Below are 20,918 nucleotides of genomic sequence, written 5' to 3'. Positions count from 1 at the left end.
TGTCCCTGATAGCAATTTGTGTTTAGGTCTCTGTGTGTGCTTTGGAGCTTATGTAGTCACCAGGGGATCCTTGGCTGCCTCTCGAGTTTTGCATGCTCAGCTATTGGACAATGTGCTGCATCTCCCACTCCAGTTTTTTGAAACCAATCCCATAGGCCAGGTCATCAGTAGGTTCACCAAGGTAAGGAAACCCTATCTTATTAGATAGCATATGTAAATAAATGATGACCCACATTTAGTACTTGACAATCTCATTTGTGAAAAGTGTCATTCTCAAAAAATGAGATTATGTTCAGTGTAGATTTCATTGTTTAATTTCTAATTCTTGGGACATTCCTAATTGATGTATAACAGAGTCACATCTCACACACAGAATTAAAACTCTTAAAAATTGTTGAAAGAATCCAAGAAGTGCATGTGCTGTGGTGTCTATAGCTCCAATTCTTACACACATTTAGTTTGAGAATCAGTGGTTCAGACAGAGAAAGGGAAGAATATGTTAAGTCTATATTGAGATATCTGGATTTTAAGCATTGTACCTTTTGAAAAATATCTTTCTTTCTTTCTTAGACCCAATGGCTGCATTGGGTCTAAGTTGCCTTGTGCAAGATTTTGCACTGCAGCCCACAGACTCTCTAGTTGAGGCAAGTGAACTCCCTACTTACAGCACACAGGCTTATTTGCTCCATGGCATGTGGGACCTGAGTTTCCTGACCAGGGACTGAACCCACATCCCCTGCATTGCAAAGTGAATTCGTAAGCACTGGACCACCAGAAAAGTCCCTAAGCATGCTTGCTGCTGCTGCTAAGTCGCTTCAGTCGTGTCCGACTCTGTGCGACCCCATAGACGGCAGCCCACCAGGCTCCCCCGTCCCTGGGATTCTCCAGGCAAGAACACTGGAGTGGGTTGCCATTTCCTTCTCCAATGCAATGAAAGTGAAAAGTGAAAGTGAAGTTGCTCAGTCGTATCCAACTCTTCGTGACCCCATGGACTGCAGCCCACCAGGCTCCTCCATCCATGGGATTCTCCAGGCAAGAATACTGGAGTGGGTTGCCATTGAAAAAACTTTTTAAAAAACCTTTTAAAAAAACTATCAACTCACTAATAACAAATGAGGAATGGATGGAGGTTCCCAGAATGTCTCTGCTTACCTATAGGGTTTTACCCGTTGTGTTTACAACTAAGTACTTTTAATTGTACTGTCCAGTAAAATATTATGCAAACCACATAGGTAATTTAAAATTTTCTAGTAGCAACAATAGAAAATGAAAAAGAAACAGTTGAAATAATTATTTATAATAGTATATCTTAATATGTCGAGTATCTGACACAGAATATCTGAATACCTGAAACATTAATGTGTAATAAATGTAAAAATATTAATTGCATATTTTGATTTTTTATTCTTACAAAATCTTCAGAATCTGATTTGTGTTATAGACTTCAGTTATATCTCAATTTGCAGTAGCCACATTTCAAGTACTCAATAGCCATATATTTGCTAGGGGCTCCTGTATTAGACTGTACATAGCCATAACCTTAAAATATGGCAGTCGTATAAATCAAGTGTCATGTAGTTGTGATTGGGAAATGCAGACTGCTTGATCATAAACATCTTGGGACTATAAAACCCTCTTAATTGTTATAACTGAAAAATATGTGGGGGTGAGTTGAAAAGGGCAAAAGTCATTTAAGATTCAGATTGTCACTTTTGGGTAAATGGTTTTATTTTTACACTGAATGATACATGTCTTCCTCCCCTCATTTTAAACCATGAAAAGTTAAAGTGATCTGATGTCAAATTTTTCAGGATATGTTTATAATTGATATGCGTTTCCATTACTACATACGGACCTGGGTGAATTGTACCCTGGATGTTATTGGAACAGTTTTGGTCATTGTGGGAGCTTTGCCACTCTTCATTCTGGGGGTTATTCCCTTGGTTTTCCTTTATTTCACTATACAGGTAAGTTCATGGATTTGTATGTTTTAATAACTTCCAAGTTCACAGTCAAATGCTAGTTGGGCTTCCCTAATGGCTCAGATGGTTAGGAATCTGAGGAAGAAGAGAAAGGAAGAGGATTGGGTAGGAAGTCTTGGACTGCAGAACAGTTTCATAAGAGGTTTGGTTGAATGAATGGGAAGTCCACAACCAACACTGCCCATTGATGCTCCCATGTGACCTCTGAATGAGTCTGTTTTAACACTCCTTCCATGCTGAGTCATTTTCTGGGAGCCACCTGAGGGAAAAGTGGTCTCTATTCTAAAATAGGAGTGGATTTGGAAAGGCAGCACCATGCTCTCAGCCAGCAATGTAGCCTGCAACAGGGGAACTGAGTTGTGCATTTTTATGGCCACCACAAAACCTAGGTGTTATTTACATTTTAGCAGAAAGTCAATTTGCCTGAAGATTCAAGAGAGAAACAAATATTCCCTTTTGCCCTGTTACCCTGCTATCAAGAAACTATTGCTAGAAGTACTAAACAGATCTCTCATGATAGCTGTACACCTTTATATTCTAATTAAAATGTAGTCAGCCAATTTGAATTCCAAGATAATGTCACTGGGAGGCTATAGTGTAAAAACAAAATTTCTTAGCACTTGTTTAAATTAAATATAATAGTGTTTTGAGGCTCTTTATATGAAAGGATGCAGTTCTTGTAGTTTAATGTTTTCTCAAAACCCAGATTTTAAAATTCTTATTGGAGTTCAGTTTGTCCAAATCAAGCTGTTAATCATTTGCTCATTTCTACATGTCTACTATCATTATTGTTCCTATTTCTTATGATGCCCCTCTTCTCTCTGCCACCTGGATCTTACTTACCCTTTATGCATAGGTTATATTCTACTTTCTGTGTGAAGCATTCTCTACCAAAACAGTGCAAAGATATGACTTATGAAGGTATTATGGACTTATTATACTATATTATTATAGTATATTATTGTATTATGCTATATTATTTTGTAGGCTGTTTTGGTTTTGTTTTATTTTTTAGTGGACCTAAAATTGTCTCCTCAATAAGACTGTAAGTTCTCTGGGACAGAAACTATGTTTTATGGTTTAGAAAATAACCAAGAAGTTGATGAATGATGTTGAGAATCAATTGTATCTGCTTAAAAAACCAAAAACAACAAAACGTATCACAAGTGAAAATTTTGTGGTTGATGCAGTATAATAGGGTGACTAGGAATGAAAAAGAGTCTAGAAACCAAGTTTTGTGAAGGGGAACTTAGTAGGTTGAGCCCCAAACATAGACTCAGGAGCCTCAAATTCTAGTCACTTTCTTGACTCCTGTGCTTCGTATATCACTTCCCTTTCCAATCTTCGTTTCTTTCACCTGTAAGATAAGAAGTTTGCCTTAGATCAGTGCTAAGTGCGGTCCCTGGACCCATGGACCTATTGAATCAGAATCTCCAATTGTACCTCTTCTTTTAAAAATATCATATTTTGCAAGCAAGTATGTATAATTTTTATTTATCATACTCTAACAGAGCTGGGCTGGGGGGATGAAGAATCTCTCAGGTTGGGGCCCAGAAATCTGTGTTTTATAATCCTTTGGTAATTTCTGCTGAAGTTTGAGGAGCATTAATCTAGATCAAAGGTTCTTAAGCTCAGAGCTCTGTATAATTTTATGGAGAGACTCCAGGGCTTCAACAATTCATTGAACTTCTATGAAATTCTCTTTGGGACAATCTCTTAAGTCCCCTGGCAGGCTCAGAATGCCATCATCCTTTGTATTCTACAGAACACTTAGCATAGAGCAGAGCTTGTAAACTCCAAGACAACAGACCACATGTGGCTTCAGATATGTTTTCACTTAGCTAGCTCAATGTTTTTACCAAAATGAAGACATTTTTAAAATCAGGAATTTTACATAAAAGATTTTCCTGAAAAAAATTGCAAGATACGGCAACTCTTTATTTTCACTTCCCAGTTTGTAGCAACTATTTGGGGCTGATGAATGGTGGTCCAGTTAACTCAGGCTTACTCCTTCTAGCTCTCCACAGTCCACTCATCCCAATCGTCCAGAGGGGAAGCACCGATCATAATTGTGGCCATGTTGAAATTTTTTAGTGGAAAAAATTTTCCATAATTATAGTTAGGTATAGGTGGCTCAGATGGTCAAGAGTTTGCCTATAATGCAAGAGACCTGGGTTTGATCCCTGGGTCAGGAAGACATCATGCAGAAGGGAATGGCAATATTGCCCAGTGTTGTCACCTGGAAAACTCTAAGGACAGAGGAGCCTGGTGGGCTACAGTCCATGGGATTGCAAAGAGTTGGACATGACTGAGCGACTGAACACATTCACTATCACAAAAATATTGTTGTTTGTACACTTGGTAGGCTTCCTTCATTTAATGGGTTAACCACCTAGCCATGCTTTCAGCTATTTAACATAGACCTTTTTCCACAGTAGGTACTCAATAGGGGTTGTTTGAGAGCATTCAGTTCAGTTCAGTTCAGTCGCTCAGTCGTGTCCGACTCTTTGCGACCCCATGAATTGCAGCACACCAGGCCTCCCTGTCCATCACCAACTCCCGGAGTTTACTCAAACTCATGCCCATCGAGTCGGTTGATGCCATCCAGCCATCCTCATCCTCTGTCATCCCCTCTCCTCCTGCCCTCAATCCCTCCCAGCATCAGGGTCTTTCCAATGAGTCAACTCTCGCATGAGGTGGCCAAAGTACTGGAGTTCAGCTTCAAGCCCTCATACTTCCAATGAACACCCAGGACGATCTCCTTTAGGAGGACTGGCTGATGTTCTTGCATCCAAGGGACTCTCAAGAGTCTTCTCCAAGACCATGGTTCAAAAGCATCAATTTTTCAGTGCTCAGCTTTCTTCACAGTCCAACTCTCACATCCATACATGACCACTGGAAAAACCATAGCCTTGACTAGATGGACCTTTGATTTTGCCCAATTATGTTCGAATTGTGCTGTCCAGAATTTGGGCTTTTTACTGTTACTAACACTTTCACTGTTACAAAGGTACATTCCTTCCTTGGGGCTCCTATAAGAAACTTGGTGGTTTAAAACAACAGAAATTTTATTCTTTCACAGCTCTAGAGGCCACAAGTCTAAAATCCAGGAGTAGGCTTCTGTTGACTTCTGGTGACTGTCTGTCAGTGACCCCTGGCATTTTCCTTGACTCCCAGGTACCTCACTCCAATCTTATCCTCCATGGTTTTCTCCCTATGTCTGTGTCTTCTTCTCTATTTTTTATAACAACACTCAGACTGGATTTCAGGCCAACCCTAAGGATCTCATCTCAAGATATTAATGACATCTGCTAACATCCTCTTTCCAAATAAGGTCATATTCACAGGCAATGGAGGTTAGAACTTGAACTTAACTTCTGGGGGCTGCTCATTAGCCCACTACACACATATCTTGCCATTTTCATACTGCTGAAGAAATTTTGGCTACATCTTCAAGACCACCTCTTTCTGTTTTCCTGTTAGAGATACTACATGGCGAGCTCTCGGCAGATTCGACGATTGGCAGGAGCATCTCGCTCTCCAATCCTTTCCCATTTTTGCGAGACTCTGCTGGGAGTGTCCACTATCAGGGCATTTGGACATGAACAGAGGTTCATCCAGCAAAACAAAGAGGTGGTAAATGAGAACTTGGTCTGTTTCTACAACAATGTGATTTCAAACAGGTAAGTCATATCCACATACCTAATTCAGGACTAGTCCCTTCTTGGATATTTTGTTTATTGACCTCTAAATAAAGTATTTTTAGTAACATTTCATCAAAAATATTAAAACCTTAAATATTTCTAGTATTTAATACACATTTACATTAAAGTATATCTACTTATATCCATATGAACAGTCCATGCTACTTATGTGAATATAAGGTCCTATGTTTTCTGAAAGTTACACAGGATGCTATAAAAATTACTAAAGATATGATTCTATATTGTATTTATGTTTGTAAGTGGATATTATTTGCATACAATAATTTATAATATTTTTAATTTGAAGCTATTCTTCTGGTGGGGGGCAATGTTAAATAGTAGTTGGGCACATTTTAACTTTTAGAGATTAATTTTATTGTATAAAACGTGTATATAATGAGAAAGGTAAGTGATTTTTCAATGAGATTTTAAAATAAATGCATCATTTAAGCTGGTGTTCTTTCCTTTTTCTTTTTAATTCTGATTAAGTTTAAAAGCAAAGTTCTGCAAAAGTAAAACATATTTTTATGCAGAGAAATTCTTTATCGTCATTGCAACCATCCTATGTTTGATTGAGTCCTAAGTAAGTGAGAAAAAAATAGAAAGCAGCTATTGATGTTTATGTCTTCATTTCCCAGAGGAGAGTTCATATTGAGTGCACCAAAACTTTTGCATCTCATTTCAGGAATATTTTCCATTATTTCAGGTGGCTGTCTGTTAGACTTGAATTTCTTGGCAACTTAATGGTGTTCTTCACTGCAGTGCTCACTGTGCTGGCTGGCAATTCCATAGATTCAGCAATAGTTGGTTTGTCTATATCCTATGCCCTAAATGTAAGTAATAATGATTGTGTGGTATATGACATGTTTATAATCCAATTAATTAAGCTCTCTTCTTTTCCCTGTCTGAATGAAAGATGGTAGTAACTAAGTAATGAGAGACAAATCTGGATTACCCTGGAGGCACATTTCTTTTTCTCTTCTGCTACTAGCAAAATAGCTGGCTCGGCAGTTCTAAGGTAGCTCACAGAAAGAAAAGGCTGATCCCCAAGACTCAGGGCTGGAGGACCAGGATCCTAGTGTTGCATCATTACCCAGACATTTCATCCTCTCCTATCCTTATAGACTGTAAAGTGTAACAAGGATAGGGGGCTTCCCAGGCAGTGCTAGTGTAAAGAAACTGCCTGCCAATGCAGGGTAGAGGTTAGAGATGCAGGTTCAATCCGTGGGTCAAGAAGATCCCCTGGTGGTGTGACAACCCACTCAAGTATTCTTGCCTGGAGAATCTCATGGAGGGAGGGGCCTGGAGAGCTACGGTTCATAGGGACACAAGGCAAGACTGGAGCAACTTAGCATGCACGCACACAAGGGTAGGGCCTTTCTCTACCATGCCCTGTCCATCTATTATGTTGGGGCAAACATAATTGTGGCTTCAGACCATGAATTTTAAATCTTTGTAACCAGGCTCTGCTGCTGCTGCTGCTAAGATGCTTCAGTCATGTCCAACTCTGTGTGACCCCATAGACGGCAGCCCACCAGGCTCCTCTGTCCCTGGGATTCTCTAGGCAAGAGTACTGGAGTGGGTTGCCATTTCCTTCTCCAACTAGGCCCTTCTAACACATCTTTATTAATCAAAACAGGAACCTTTACAATCAATGTATTTTTGCCAATGAGAAATAAGTTTGTTTATTCCTGTAGCATAAAACTCCATGCTTCAGGATTTGACGAACTCTTGGAATGCATTTGCTGCCTCCTGCTGGTTGTGGAAGCATTTTCCCAGCAAAAAGTTGTGGAGATGCTTGAAGAAGTGGTAGTCGATTGGCAAGAGATCAGGTCAATAAAGTAGATGAGACAAAACTTCATAGCCCAGTTAGTTCAACTTTTGAAGCATTGGTTGTGTGACATATGGTAGGGCATTGTCATGGGGAATCGAGCCTTTTCTATTGATCAATCCTGGCTGCAGCAGTTTTTGGTGCATCTCATCAATTTGCTGAGCATATTTCTCAGATATAGTGGTTTTGCCAGGATTCAGAAAGCTGTAGTGAATCAGACTGGCAGCAGACCACCAAATAGTGACCATGACCATCTTTTGATGCAAGTTTGGCTTTGGGAAGTGCTTTGAAATTTCTTCTTGGTCCAACCACTGAGCTGGTCATCACCGATTGTCTATAAAATCCACTTTTCATCACACATCACAATCTGACGAAGAAGTGGTTTGTTGTTGTTGCCTAGAATAAGAGGAGATGACACTTCCAAATGGCAATTTTTTTGATTTCTCGTCAGCTCATGAAAGTGAAAGTCACTCAGTCATGTCCAACTTCTTGAGAGCCCATGGGCTATAGCCTGCCAGGCTCCTCTGTCCATGGGGTTCTCCAGGCAAGAATACTGGAAGAGTTGCTATTCCCTTCTCCAGGGGTTCTTCCCAACCCAGGGATCGAACCCAGGTCTCCTGCTTTGCAGGCAGATTCTTTACCATCTGAGCTACCAGGGAAGCTCGTGAGCCACCCACTTACTGGACATTTTTACCTTTCCAATTTGCTTCAAATGCCGAATGACTGTAAAATGGCTGATGCTGAGTTCTTAGGCAACTGCTCATGTTGTTGTAAGAAGATCAGCTTTGATGATCTTCTCAATTGGTCCTTGTCAACTTCCCATGGCCAGTCACTATGCCCTCATCTTCAAGGCTCTTGTTTCCTTTGCAAAACTTCTTGAATCACCACTGCAGTGTATGTTTATTAGCAGTTCCTGGGTCAAATGCGTTGTTGATGTTTCAAGTTGTCTCCGCTGCTTTAAAACCCAATTTGAACTCGAATAATAACATTGCTCAAATTTGCTCTTTTTCTAACATCATTTCCATAGTCTCAAATAAATGTAAAATAAGCAGCAAATAATAAGTCATTAGCAAAGACACAAAGCAAGAAATGTGCATTAAAATGATGTATAATGTAACCACATTTAAGAATGAATTCCAATATCAAATGGCTAATTTCAACAGTGCAAAAACTGCAATTACTTTTGCACCAGCTTGATAGTTTATCCAACCTAAGCAGAGATAATGCAAGTTCTGGGAAGAATATATGCTCTGCTTCTTTTCTTCTTGTACTTTTTTTCCCTAATAAGCCCTACGTATATTATACTGCAAAGTGCTAGTGGTATGGCTGTGTTCAGGTCCCCTTCGTAAAATAGAAAATGTCTTATACTGCTTTATATATATACATATTATTTATAGGGTGAGTTTAGATGATTTGGGTACGTGCTCTTAATCTCTTATCTAAAATCTTCAAGGTGAAAGGAAATATAGTATAAATACTATATATATATATATATATATATATATATATATATATATATATATATATATACACTTCCCAGGTGTGGCATTAGTGGTGAAGCACCTGCTTGCTAATGCAGGAGACATAAGAGGCATGGGTTCGATCCATGGATTGGGAAGATCCCCTGCAGGAGGGCATGACAATCCACTCCAGTATTCTTGCCTGGAGAATCCCATGGATAAAGGAACCTGGCAGGCTACATTCCATACAGTTGCAAAGGGTTAGACATGACTGAAGAAGCTTGGCATGCACACACGCATATAAATAGTATATGGAGGGCTGGGCAGAACTCTGTAATCAAACTATTTGTTCTGCAGTGAAACATGTGAATGTGTAGCATAAGTGAATTAAATCAACACTTTAAAGAGGCCCACATTAGTTCAAATCAGGTTGGCCATCAAATTGTTTAACAACAAACTCAAGAAAAATTTGAAATGCGAGGGCTTTTTGACTTTCAGAACTACATTTGAGGTTATAACCTTGGAGAACTTGTATTTTGAGGAAAGGTGAGTGTGAAGAATGTAGAATTTGGGGGAAAAAGGAGACAGTTGTAGTCAGAAAATTAGAAGAATCCTTCTTCTAGTGGAAAATAGTAAAGTGTGGCAAAGGTAACATCATGCACAAATTTTTTCCCCACTTAGGATGTACATTTCTTAGGGCCTATCCCATCAGTCTTGGTATTCATCTTTCCTTACACCAAGTATGGGCACCTTTAATATATAGTGAACAGTCTATCTTCTGCCAAATAACCATTATTTATGGCATTAATGAATTTAACAAATCTAAAGCAACACATATGTGTGTCTATAGATAAAAATGCTTACTTTGAATTAAGTTGTTAAATAATTCAAAGGGATAAAATATACTAAAACTCTGGGGAAAAAGCTTTGTAAAGTATTATAAACATTGTGTAAAAGACTGATACTTATTTATTAAGCTCTTGGTTTTTCACTCCCAGATTACTCAAACCCTTAATTTTTGGGTAAGGAAAGCATGTGAAATTGAAGCCAATGCAGTTTCCATTGAAAGAGTTTGTGAATATGAAAATATGGATAAAGAGGTAAGCACTCATGAATAACCAATGAACAGATACAGAATTTAAGATATTGCAGTGCACCTTGAATGGACATTCTGAAAATCAATTCTCAACAAAACCTGTATTTGTTATAAAAATGAAACATGATCACCTGTTTTTAAGAGGCACAGTGATTTGTCCCCTACCAATGTAGAGTAAAATATGCAACCTCTGATTACAACTTTGTAAAGATTTTACATTGAGAAGTGTCTTAATATAGTCATCTCTTAATTATTTAGAGTCTGATTGTATAATTTAAAAATTAAGTACGCCTTTATTGTTTATACCTTCTGTTCCATGTCCTCATCATTAGCATCTCTGTGGATGGGAAGGAGGAGGAGAATAAATCAGTCTGCTCTTTTTCCCTTTAATTAAGTATAATTTGAGGGACAGATGAATGAGACTATTGACAGAGTATAATGGTTGCATTATCTGCATATTTTGTTAATCTCAGTTACTTCTGTCTCCCAGTTCCATGAATTAACAGGGCAGATGATAAAGGGTATATGTTGAATTTCTATATCTTCTTCAATCTGCCTATAAAGATGTCTAAATCTTCATGAAAAATTCCTCCTTTGCTCATAACTCAGGACGGTGTGTTCCTCCTCCAAATAAAAACCTACAGATTTCCAGTTGTATTTTTGGTAGCATCTCTTCATGTCTTTCCTCAGACCTTGTTCCATTAACCATCTTCTCCAAGTCCTAACTTCAGCACCCTAACCCCTTGCTCCTTTCAACCTACAAATATGCTAACATATTTTCTGCATACTCCAACTCCTACCTAAATGTTGATTCTTCCTCTAGATTCTTCCCTGAGTCTTACCTTCATTTTTCATACAAATTTCTTGAAAGATTAGTCTACCTTCACAATAATAATCATAATTATCAATATTTAGTTTGTTCAGACTACTGCTATGTAATGACTCTATAAAAATTTTATCATTCTCAGGACTTCCCTGGTAGTCCAGTGGTTAAGATTCCACACTTCCAATTCAGGGAATGCGGTTTTGATCCTTGGTCTGGAAACCAAGATCCCACATGCCACGTGGCATGGACAAAAGAAAGGAAAAAAAAGTTAGTGTTTTCTGTATTTTCTAAACCTCTTCCTATTAATATATATTTTTTATTTTGGAAAAAAAAGACAATAGAATGTGTGTGCACACACAAACACACATTTTAAAAAATTACCTTTATATAATTTGATGCCTTGTAAGGTAACAGAAACCTATATGCAAGTCAGGAAGCAACAGTTAGAACTGGACATGGAACAACAGACTGGTTCCAGATAGGAAAAGGAGTACATCAAGGCTGTATATTGTCACTCTGATTATTTAACTTATATGCAGAGTACATCATGAGAAACACTGGGCTGGAAGAAGCACAAGCTGGAATCAAGATTGCCAGGAGAAATATCAATAACCTCAGATATGCAGATGACACCGCCCTTATGGCAGAAAGTGAAGAGGAACTAAAAAGCCTCTTGATAAAAGTGAAAGAGGAAAGTGAAAAAGTTGGCTTAAAGCTCAACATTCAGAAAACTAAGATCATGGCATCTGCTCCCATCACCTCATGGGAATAGATGCCACACACACACACACAGTTCCTTTATTTTTTGGGCTCAAAATCTGCAGATGGTGAGCTGCAGCCATGAAATTAAAAAGACGCTAACTCCTTGGAAAAGGATAGTGATGAACCAACTTAGAACACAAAATTAAAAAGCAGAGAACATACTTACCAACAAAGTCCGCCAGTCCAACTGGTTTTCCGAACATTGATGGATGGAGAGTTGACTGTGAAGAAAGCTGACACTGAAGAGACTGCTTTAACTGTGGTGTTGGAGAAGACCTGAGATCCGCTTGGACTGCAAGGAGATCCCAACATGGTCATCCTAAAAGGAGAATCAGGTACGGTGTTCTGGAAGGACTGAGCTGAAGCTGAAACCCTCAAACTTTGCCACCTCATGCGAAGAGTTTGCTCAATTGGAGTACGCCTGATGCTGGGAGGGATTGGGGGCAGGAGGAGAAGGGGATGACAGAGGATGAGATGGCTGGATGGCATCACTGACTCGATGGACGTGAGTTTGAGTCAACTCCGGGAGTTGGTGATGGACAGGGAGGCCTGGCGTGCTGCAGTTCATGGGGTCGCAAAGTCGGACATGACTGAGCGACTGAACTGAACTGAACTGAAGGTAACAGATAGCATTATAAAAACTCTTGATGTGGAAAAAAGTAAATACATCCAAATAACCATATTTAATTTTTAATAGCCCCATTTCTCTGCTCCTCCTTTACAGCAGAATTCTTGGAAATAGTTCCTGTACTTGCTCTGTCTGACTCCTTTTCTCATCCTCTTTTGGAACCTCTTCTTCACACAGGCTTTAACTCCCACCACTTCTCTGCGCCTGCCCTGGTCAGCGTCACCAGTGGCAGCCTCTCGGTCTTCACTTTACCTGGCCTGTCATTTGATGCTTTTGATCACTTTCTTTCATGAAAACACTTCACCTCACTGGCCGGGCACGCACTCTTCTGTGTATTCCACCTCCTGTTCTTCCTTCCGTGTCTCAGGTCCTCAGCATATGTACCTAGCTTCTTTTACCTGGAAAGCCCTTCCTCTGATATCCAAATGGCTTGTTTCCCAATCATGTCCAGTCAAGACTTTCTTAACCACCCTACTTAAAATCACACCAACACTGCCTATTTCCTGACCTTCAAAACCTTATCATCAACTAACATTCTGCATGGACCTCCCTGGGGCCAGTGGTAAAGAATCCAACTGCCACTGCAGGAAACACGGGTTTGATCCCTGGATCGGAAAGCTCCCCTGAAGGAGGAAACAGAAACCCCCTCCAGTATTCTTGCTGGGATAATCCCATGGACAAAGAGGAGCCTGGAAACCTACAGTCCATGAGGTCACAAGAGAGTCAAATACCACTTAGCAAGTGAGCAACGACAGCAACAATATTCTGCATAGGCTGTATGATTCTTTCTGTCTCTCCTCACCAGCAAGTACCCTCCCGAAGGGAGAGTTTGTGTTCATTATTTATTACGTTTTTCTCACTGCTAAATCTCCAACAACTAAAGCATTGACTGGTGCGGTAAACACTCGGTATTTGGGAAATAAATAACAAGCTGTCCCCTGTCAGTTTAAAGCCCAGGTTACCTTTATCTCCTTTATAAAGTATAGAAGACTTTTCTTGATAACTTAATAGAAGATGGGAAGCCTTTTTATGTGTGAAAATTGATTTATAAAATCTTCTTATAACTAGAGAAGTTTTACGTTGGTATTATTTAAAAATATTTTCAGGAAAATCATAATATTTACAAATGTTGTCTTTCCTCATTTTTGTTTCATCACTTCTGTTTTCATGCCTGAGAGTTATTTTTTTTGGAGGGAAGGTATTTTTATTGTAATTGCAGTTTAAAAAATATTTCTTTCTTTTAAGGCACCCTGGATAACGTCTAAGAGGCCTCCACCACAATGGCCCAATAAAGGGATAGTGGAGTTTGTTGATTATCGAGCTCGATACCGAGATGATCTTGGTTTAGCATTACAAGATATCACTTTTCAGACTCGTGGGGAAGAGAAGGTACCATAAATATTTCATAAGTTTCACTTTACCTTTTATCTGAATATATTTATTCTCAACACCAAAATATACTGTGGTATTTAGTATAAGATGGTCATTGGTTCAAATTTCATTTAAAAGTAGTAAAGACATGGTTGGCATGTAAAGAATAAGTTTTTCCTCTACAAATAAAAATATATATTTTAAATTGTACTTAATCTATTATGAAACATGATTTTACTGTTTTTACCTACATGGAGGTATAATTAACAAATGAAAATTGTATATATTTAGAGTGTACAGTATACATAGAGTGTACAGCATGATATGCATAAATTGTGAAATGATTATCATAATTTTAAGCACTTAAGATCTCTTAGCAAATTTCTGTGTTGTTAACTATAGTTACCATGCTATGTCTTAGATATCTAGAATTTATGTGACTTATAACTGAAAGTTTATACCCTTTGACCAATATCTTCCCATTTTTTCCACTCAACCCCTAGTAACCACCATCTACTGTCTGGTACTGTGAGTTTGACATTTTGAGATTCCACATATAAGTGAGATCATAAAATATTTTCCTCTGTCTGGCTTCTTTTGCTTAGCATAATGTCCTACAGGTTCACCCATGTTACCACAAATGACAGGATTTTCCACATTTTTTATGGCAGAATTATACATGTATATATATACTTTCTTTATCCATTCATCCATAGCATATATTTCTCTTCATCATACAAATTTCACTTCCTTTCCTGGCTACACATCCAGTATTATTAGTATATTTTATATTTACTTCCTCTAGTAAGTGAAGTGCAACAATAAGACAGTAAGATAATAGTTACTATCCAGTAATACACAGGTGAGACTATTTGTATAGTCAGTGACATCATGTTTTCCAAGACTATTAGTGAAGTGGGAAAATGCTTGAGATGTAATTTAGTTAGTAAGAACAATATACAAATCTGTTGATAGTGTATCATTTTTGTGTTTTAAAAAAGCAAACAAATAGACATATTACTAATAGCAAAAAGAATGGTTACAAAATATAAACAGTGATTCTCTCCAGGTGTTGGGATTTTAGATGATTTTTGCTTCTCTATTTTTCCCACATTTTTTCAAAATGTTTTATGAAAACATATTATTTCCCTGATCAGATTGATATTTTACAAATAAATAAAGGTTAAAAAATAAATTTTAATGAACAGCAGTGTTCCACTTTCCCTTTTCCTGAGACTTGTTTCAGATAACCCCAAATTCTCCTTTTCTAACCCTCTAAACCAGGTCCACTGAGGCGGCCTCAAGGACAAATCAATTTTTTGGAAATAATTGTGGAATTTTAATTGTTCTATTTCATTCAGTGTATTCCTGGTTTTTCTGGGTGTAGTATGTCAGATTTAAGATTTAAGATCTTTAATTAGGGCAAACCAACCACCGAATGTTCTCTCCATTCAGTGTTTGCATTAACACCAAGACACTAACCAACACCCAGAAGAGGTTGCTTTAGATCTCATGGCCAAAGGAACACTGCAATCACTGGAGGCTTATGACAAGCTGATTGTTTTTGTCCAAGAGTCCAAAATCCTCAGACATGATCTATGACCACCTTTAGTAGTTTTGATGCAATAGTTGTTTTGCAGGCATTCCTTTAGATTTTCTAGTCTGTCTCAGCAAAGGGTTCCCATCTCCTTTGTTTGTTTGTTTTGGAGGAAGAATGGTAGAGAAGCCTCATTCGAGTCTCAGGGAAACAACCCCATTATTAGTCTTTCTTTAATTCCCACATTTAAAGGCTAGTTCAGGGATGGTTCTGGGATGATCTGCTCTGCCTGGGGCAGTTCTTGTTGGGTGATAGCTAAACTATTCAAAACTGGAGGAAACACACAGATTAGCCCAAGCCTTTCTAATGAGTAAAGTCAAAGTGTTAGTTGCTCAGTTGAGTCCGACTCTTAGCAACTCAATGGACTGTAATCCACCAGGCTCCTCTGTCCATGGAATTCTTCAGGCACTAATTCTGAAAAGAATTGCCATTTTCCTTCTCCAGGGGATCTTCCCTATCCAGGGATCAAACCCAGGTCTCCCGCACTGCGGGCAGATTCTGTACCTCTGAGCCACCAGAGTAAGTGGTATCTAAATAAAGATGGATCCTTGGAAGTCACCTTAAGTCTTCCATGATAGTCAAGTTTACTCTAGTTGTCAGTTAGATTCCACATACCAGACACATAATGTATTTTTGGTCAGTACAAAGGTCTCTTTCCCTTACACAAAGTGCGATTAAATTGTTTATAATAAATTCATTACAGATTGGAATTGTGGGACGAACTGGAGCAGGCAAATCAACACTATCAAACTGCCTATTTCGAATTGTAGAAAGATCAGGAGGTAAAATTATAATTGATGGAATTGACATATCTACTATTGGGCTTCATGACCTTCGTGGCAAACTTAATATTATTCCACAGGTAAAGACTGTTTTGCTGCTAGCCTTTCTTAACTCCCTCTGGTAAACTTCTTTTTTTTGTTTTTTTAAGAATATATTCCTTTCAAGCCTATACATTTGAATTTGAGAGCCAAATTATTTTAAATATATTGTGAAAAATAACTATGTAATTAAATCCTATTAAATACTCTACCCTGATGCATTCTTCCTAAGTACATTTATCTATTTGAAAAACTAGTATGTTGCTTTGCAAGTTTCCTTCATAATAGTAAATACAAATAAAATTCAAATGAAGAAATCAGACTGAAACACACTACTATTTTTAGAAGAAAAAAGCAATTAGTGAGGCTTTTGCTTAGTTGGTACTTTGAATGTAGAATTTTGACTTTTTGACTTGAGGTTTAGAAATATTTTTAAAAAATGAAAGGAACCATAATTCAGTTAGATCTTTTTTCCCAACTCCTTTGATTTTTCCATCTGTGGCATCAAAGGAACTTGATCATTAACAAGTATGCAAATCGGCTCAATAATATGCTTCTACAGTCAAATATGACTCATTCAGTTGTGTTTGAAAGATTTGAGCTGAGAATTTATGAAGTATGTTTATATTTGCTTCTAAAAATGCTATCAGCTCTTTGTCATATTGTTTAAACATATACTGGCATTCATGAATTTACTTTGGAACAAATTTAAGTAAAATCTGTAATTCTGGCAGGGAAAAAAAATTGGTGGAGAAAAGAAGCAATCATTCCTTTCTTATAAATCAAAACAGGTGTAGTAAAATGCAGTTTCACTAGATGTGTAAATGTATTGGGAAAAGCATGGACTTGCTGTCTTTGAATTCTGCTTAAGCACTTACTTTCTGTGTGTCCTTGGACAAGAGCTTTTTGAAACCTCTAGTTCGCTGTGGAACAAGGGTGTTTGCTTCCTTATTTCTGGGTTGGTGGGCTAATTGATAATATTAGATACATACTATAGATACATTTATTCTATTCTTCTCTATATTATATATTACATTGTTATTTAGTTGCTAGCTCATGTCTGACTCTTTTACAACCCATTGGATTGTAACCCACAGCTACATGGACAGCTTCTCTGTCCATGGGATTCTCCATTTAAGAATACTGGAGTGGATTGCCATTTCTTTCTCCAGTTGATCTTCCCAACCCAGGAATCAAACCCCTGTCTCCTTGCATTGGCAGCTGGATTTTATTTTTACCACTGAGCCACCTGGGAAGCCCATATTATATTATATCCCTGACTCTTATCACCATTATTATTGTGGTTGGAAAGCTGTTGTCAACATTATTAACTAGAGAAAGAAGAAGAATCAGGAAGTTTATAATGATTTAATCAAACACAGCTTATGCTGATCTTCTGCCTTTGGTTTCAATATAAAATGAATTTGTTAACTATTTAGTTTTTCATCATTTTGCTTTTTCCTTATTTAATGTGTGCATGCCTCATGTGACAGTAAGATTACCAGTGATTGTTCTATTCTCTAGGATCCTGTTTTATTTTCTGGAACCCTTCAAATGAACCTGGATCCCCTAGACAAGTATCCTGATCATGAGCTATGGGAGGTGCTGGAACTATGTCACTTAAAAGAGTTTGTGCAGTCCCTTCCCCAGAAGCTGCTGCATGAGATTTCAGAGGGTGGTGAAAACCTCAGGTAAGCTGCGAAGAACAGAGTTTGCCTGAGTTACTCCCTCCAGGCTTTTCAGAAACAAGTTGGCCCCAGAGGGAAGGCACTCCTCGGCCACCATGGATTTTGTTGTTCAAAGTACATCATTTGCTGATTCCTTCTAGAGAAGAGAGACAAGGAATAAATAAAATGGTCACCACCCACTGGAAAACTGCTGGTGAAGGAAAATGAAGGGGAAAGAAAGCAACAATGCAGTGTGGAAAGTCATTAGTTAACTCTTCTTTAGTAAAGACTCCTACCCTAATAGCTTTCTTCCTAAAAATGTTTTCTCAAACTCTGGGAGATAGGAAGGACAGGAAAGCCTGGCATGTTCCAGTCCATGGGGTTGCAAAGAGTCAGACATGGCTGAAAGACTGAACAACAACTAAGCGCTGCATTTTCTTCATCACTATTTGATGTCTTAGGACAGTCCCTTTATGTGATCAGAAACCTAAGGAAAATCAATTAGACCCTCTCTGCGCACAAGAGACACAGCCTGCATGACTCAGCTGCTTCTTTGCTTACTCCCCGATCTCCCTCTCTGTTTCTACCACCTTGGCCTCCTTGGCTCCTTATAGTACCATGAATGTGCCAGGCCAGTTCCTGCCTGCCTCAGGAATTTTACATCTGCCAATCACTTTGCCAGGAGCAAGTTCCCATTGGAAATCTGCAGGATTCACTTTCCATTTTATTCAGGTCTTGAATTTAAAGGCATCGTCTCAGTGAGGATTTCTTTGGCATGCTCATCAAAAATGTCCACCCCATGCCCACATTTTACATCTTGCCTTTCTGTATATTCGAATTCTTCTTATGCCTTTTGCTCCTTTATCTTGTTTAGTTTTTGTCTCCCCATGTAAACCCACAGACTTTTGTCTGTTTAATTCATTGTTCTATTTGCAGAAATTGAACCAGAGTCTGGTGTAATCACTCAGGGAATACTTCTTAAAGAATGAATGAATGTGGATTAGGAAGAGAATAACAATGTCATCAGAATTTTAGAATAGGAAGTGTGTGACCATAAAATCCATTGTTGAGATCATTTTACTATTTTTTACAACAGTGTTGGACAACGACAGCTCGTCTGTCTTGCTCGTGCTTTGCTGAGAAAAACAAAAATTCTCATCTTGGATGAGGCAACAGCTTCCATCGATTTTGAGACTGATAACTTGGTGCAGACCACAATCAGGAAGGAGTTTTCTGATTGCACCATCCTGACAATTGCTCACAGACTGCACTCTATCATTGATTCAGACAGGTATGCTTTATTTGTTTTCAGAAATAAAACAATTTCTATAGAGATAGCTATTGCACATCTGAAACACAGTAATTACTTGCCACTAATAATGGATTTTATCTGTGCTGAGAGATACAAAGTGTCCCCTAATAGTATGGAAGATACTTTCCAAAATAATTAGAGGAATGCGTTAATGCTAAGAGAATATTAGAAAGCTTGATGTATTTCCTGAGTCAAATTGTACTTTTATTTCATACTGACAGAACTTACCTAGTAATTTAAACTTTACAGTTGCAAGAACAAGAAAGGTGAACTGAAACACTGATTATAGGTTACCTGACTGGATTCTTTTCACATTGCAGGGTACTTGTTCTAGACTCTGGAAGAATTACAGAATTTGAAACACCACAGAATTTGATACACAAGAGAGGCCTTTTCTTTGACATGCTAACAGAAGCCGGAATAACACAAGACTCAGGGGCGAAAAATAAATAGTTTATATATGGATTATACCAAATAAAAAAAATAGTATTTGAAAAAATAAAGACAGGAGAGAAATGTCAAAAAGTAGGCCTGTGTTGGCACAAATAGAGATAAGCACCATAGTTCTAACCATCCTGAGCTGTGCCCAACCTTCTTTCTTCCGTTCATGCCCTCCTGAATATCTGCCTTTTCCTGATTGCCCAAAGTCCAAAATGCCACTTATCCTTTAAGTCTCTGACTTTGTTCAGGAGTTATCTTCTGCACAAAGTATCTCTTGGTTTCTCTCCTTGGTCCCCTGTCTTATCTAGATGCCCTTTTGATATGCTCTGACTAGCCCTATGTGCATAACTTTATCATGGCAGGGACCAAAATCTGTTTAAATTCTTTTAGTGTGCCTCCCCTTAAAGCTACTTGAAGGCAAATGCCCAGTTTTATCATCTTTGTATGTTAGGTTGCTAGCATAGTGCTTTCAGATTGTTGATACTCAACAAACATTTGTAGAATAAATCATTAGGCATTTTAGAGTAATACTGTATAGGCACCTATATACATATGAACAAAATTTTGAATTACTGTACAGTATATAAAATTTTGGAGGAATCACAGAAAAACTTTGAGTTATTCAGCTGCTTTTTTGAAAGAGAAAGTATATGTTAATTGATTTTATGATGTGCTTTATTTAAAAATAATATTTATAATATTTTTACTATTTGAGTAAAAAGCCAGTATTTTCTATAGAATGTCATTTTTGACTTGATGAAGCTCAGTGAGTTATGTATCAGATCGTATACATTCACAAGTAATTATTAATTTGTGGTATTGATTATATTTTGAATGCCTTTTTCATTTGGTAGTTTTATGTAATAGAAGCAACATTATTTCTCTGAATTGCCCTTCAAATTTGAAATTTCCAAACTTCAATTATATTTTCAAGATTATTTTAATAAAATGTTTTAACCTGCTCAGACCCATCAGTCATTTCTTTTATCCTCTTTTTCTCCTTAACGACTTTGCATAACCTTGCTTCATCCCCTAAAGGTATTTATGAAAAGTTAACTTAAATTGTAAAACCCTACATTATCTAAATTTTCCTTCCTTAAAACATTAGCTACTGAAAGTGTTGTCCTGTCTTTATAATTCCTGTAGTACTTACCACTATATTTCATGTTCAGTAGGCATTGAATAAATCTGTTGAAATCTGTTAAGAAAGGAATTGTATATTTCATTAACATCAGTTAAAGTTTATGTCTTAGCTTCTTTAAGTCTGCAATAAGTCAATCAGAGACACTCCATAATTTAAAAATCTAATGGGATGTCAACAGTCACCTGGATATATTGTGGTATCTTCATACCATGGAATTCTACACAGCTGTGAGAGTGAATGAACAACCACTAAAGGCAATAACACCAATGAATCTCA

The 20,918-nt window shown here is 37.8% G+C and overlaps 1 protein-coding gene across 1 annotated transcript in view; it reads left to right on the top strand.

Annotated features, from left to right (window-relative positions):
- Positions 1–20,676, top strand: part of LOC122428741 (multidrug resistance-associated protein 1-like) — a 91,148-nt gene extending 70,472 nt beyond the window's left edge. Inside the window, exons 19-28 of the mRNA XM_043448826.1 lie at positions 27–181; positions 1,812–1,967; positions 5,466–5,665; positions 6,393–6,519; positions 9,976–10,077; positions 13,535–13,678; positions 15,961–16,119; positions 17,603–17,769; positions 18,842–19,036; positions 19,378–20,676. Of these exons, the coding sequence (XP_043304761.1) occupies positions 27–181; positions 1,812–1,967; positions 5,466–5,665; positions 6,393–6,519; positions 9,976–10,077; positions 13,535–13,678; positions 15,961–16,119; positions 17,603–17,769; positions 18,842–19,036; positions 19,378–19,510 (1,538 nt within the window). The 3' untranslated portion in view covers positions 19,511–20,676. The remainder of the gene's footprint in view (positions 1–26; positions 182–1,811; positions 1,968–5,465; positions 5,666–6,392; positions 6,520–9,975; positions 10,078–13,534; positions 13,679–15,960; positions 16,120–17,602; positions 17,770–18,841; positions 19,037–19,377) is intronic.
- The last annotated feature ends 242 nt before the right edge of the window (positions 20,677–20,918 follow it).

The sequence above is a fragment of the Cervus canadensis genome, chromosome 27 (genome assembly GCF_019320065.1).
Source record: "Cervus canadensis isolate Bull #8, Minnesota chromosome 27, ASM1932006v1, whole genome shotgun sequence".
In the NCBI taxonomy this organism is placed as follows: domain Eukaryota; kingdom Metazoa; phylum Chordata; class Mammalia; order Artiodactyla; family Cervidae; genus Cervus; species Cervus canadensis.
Note: the sequence above shows the minus strand (reverse complement) of the source record. Positions and strands in the feature narration are given on the sequence as shown.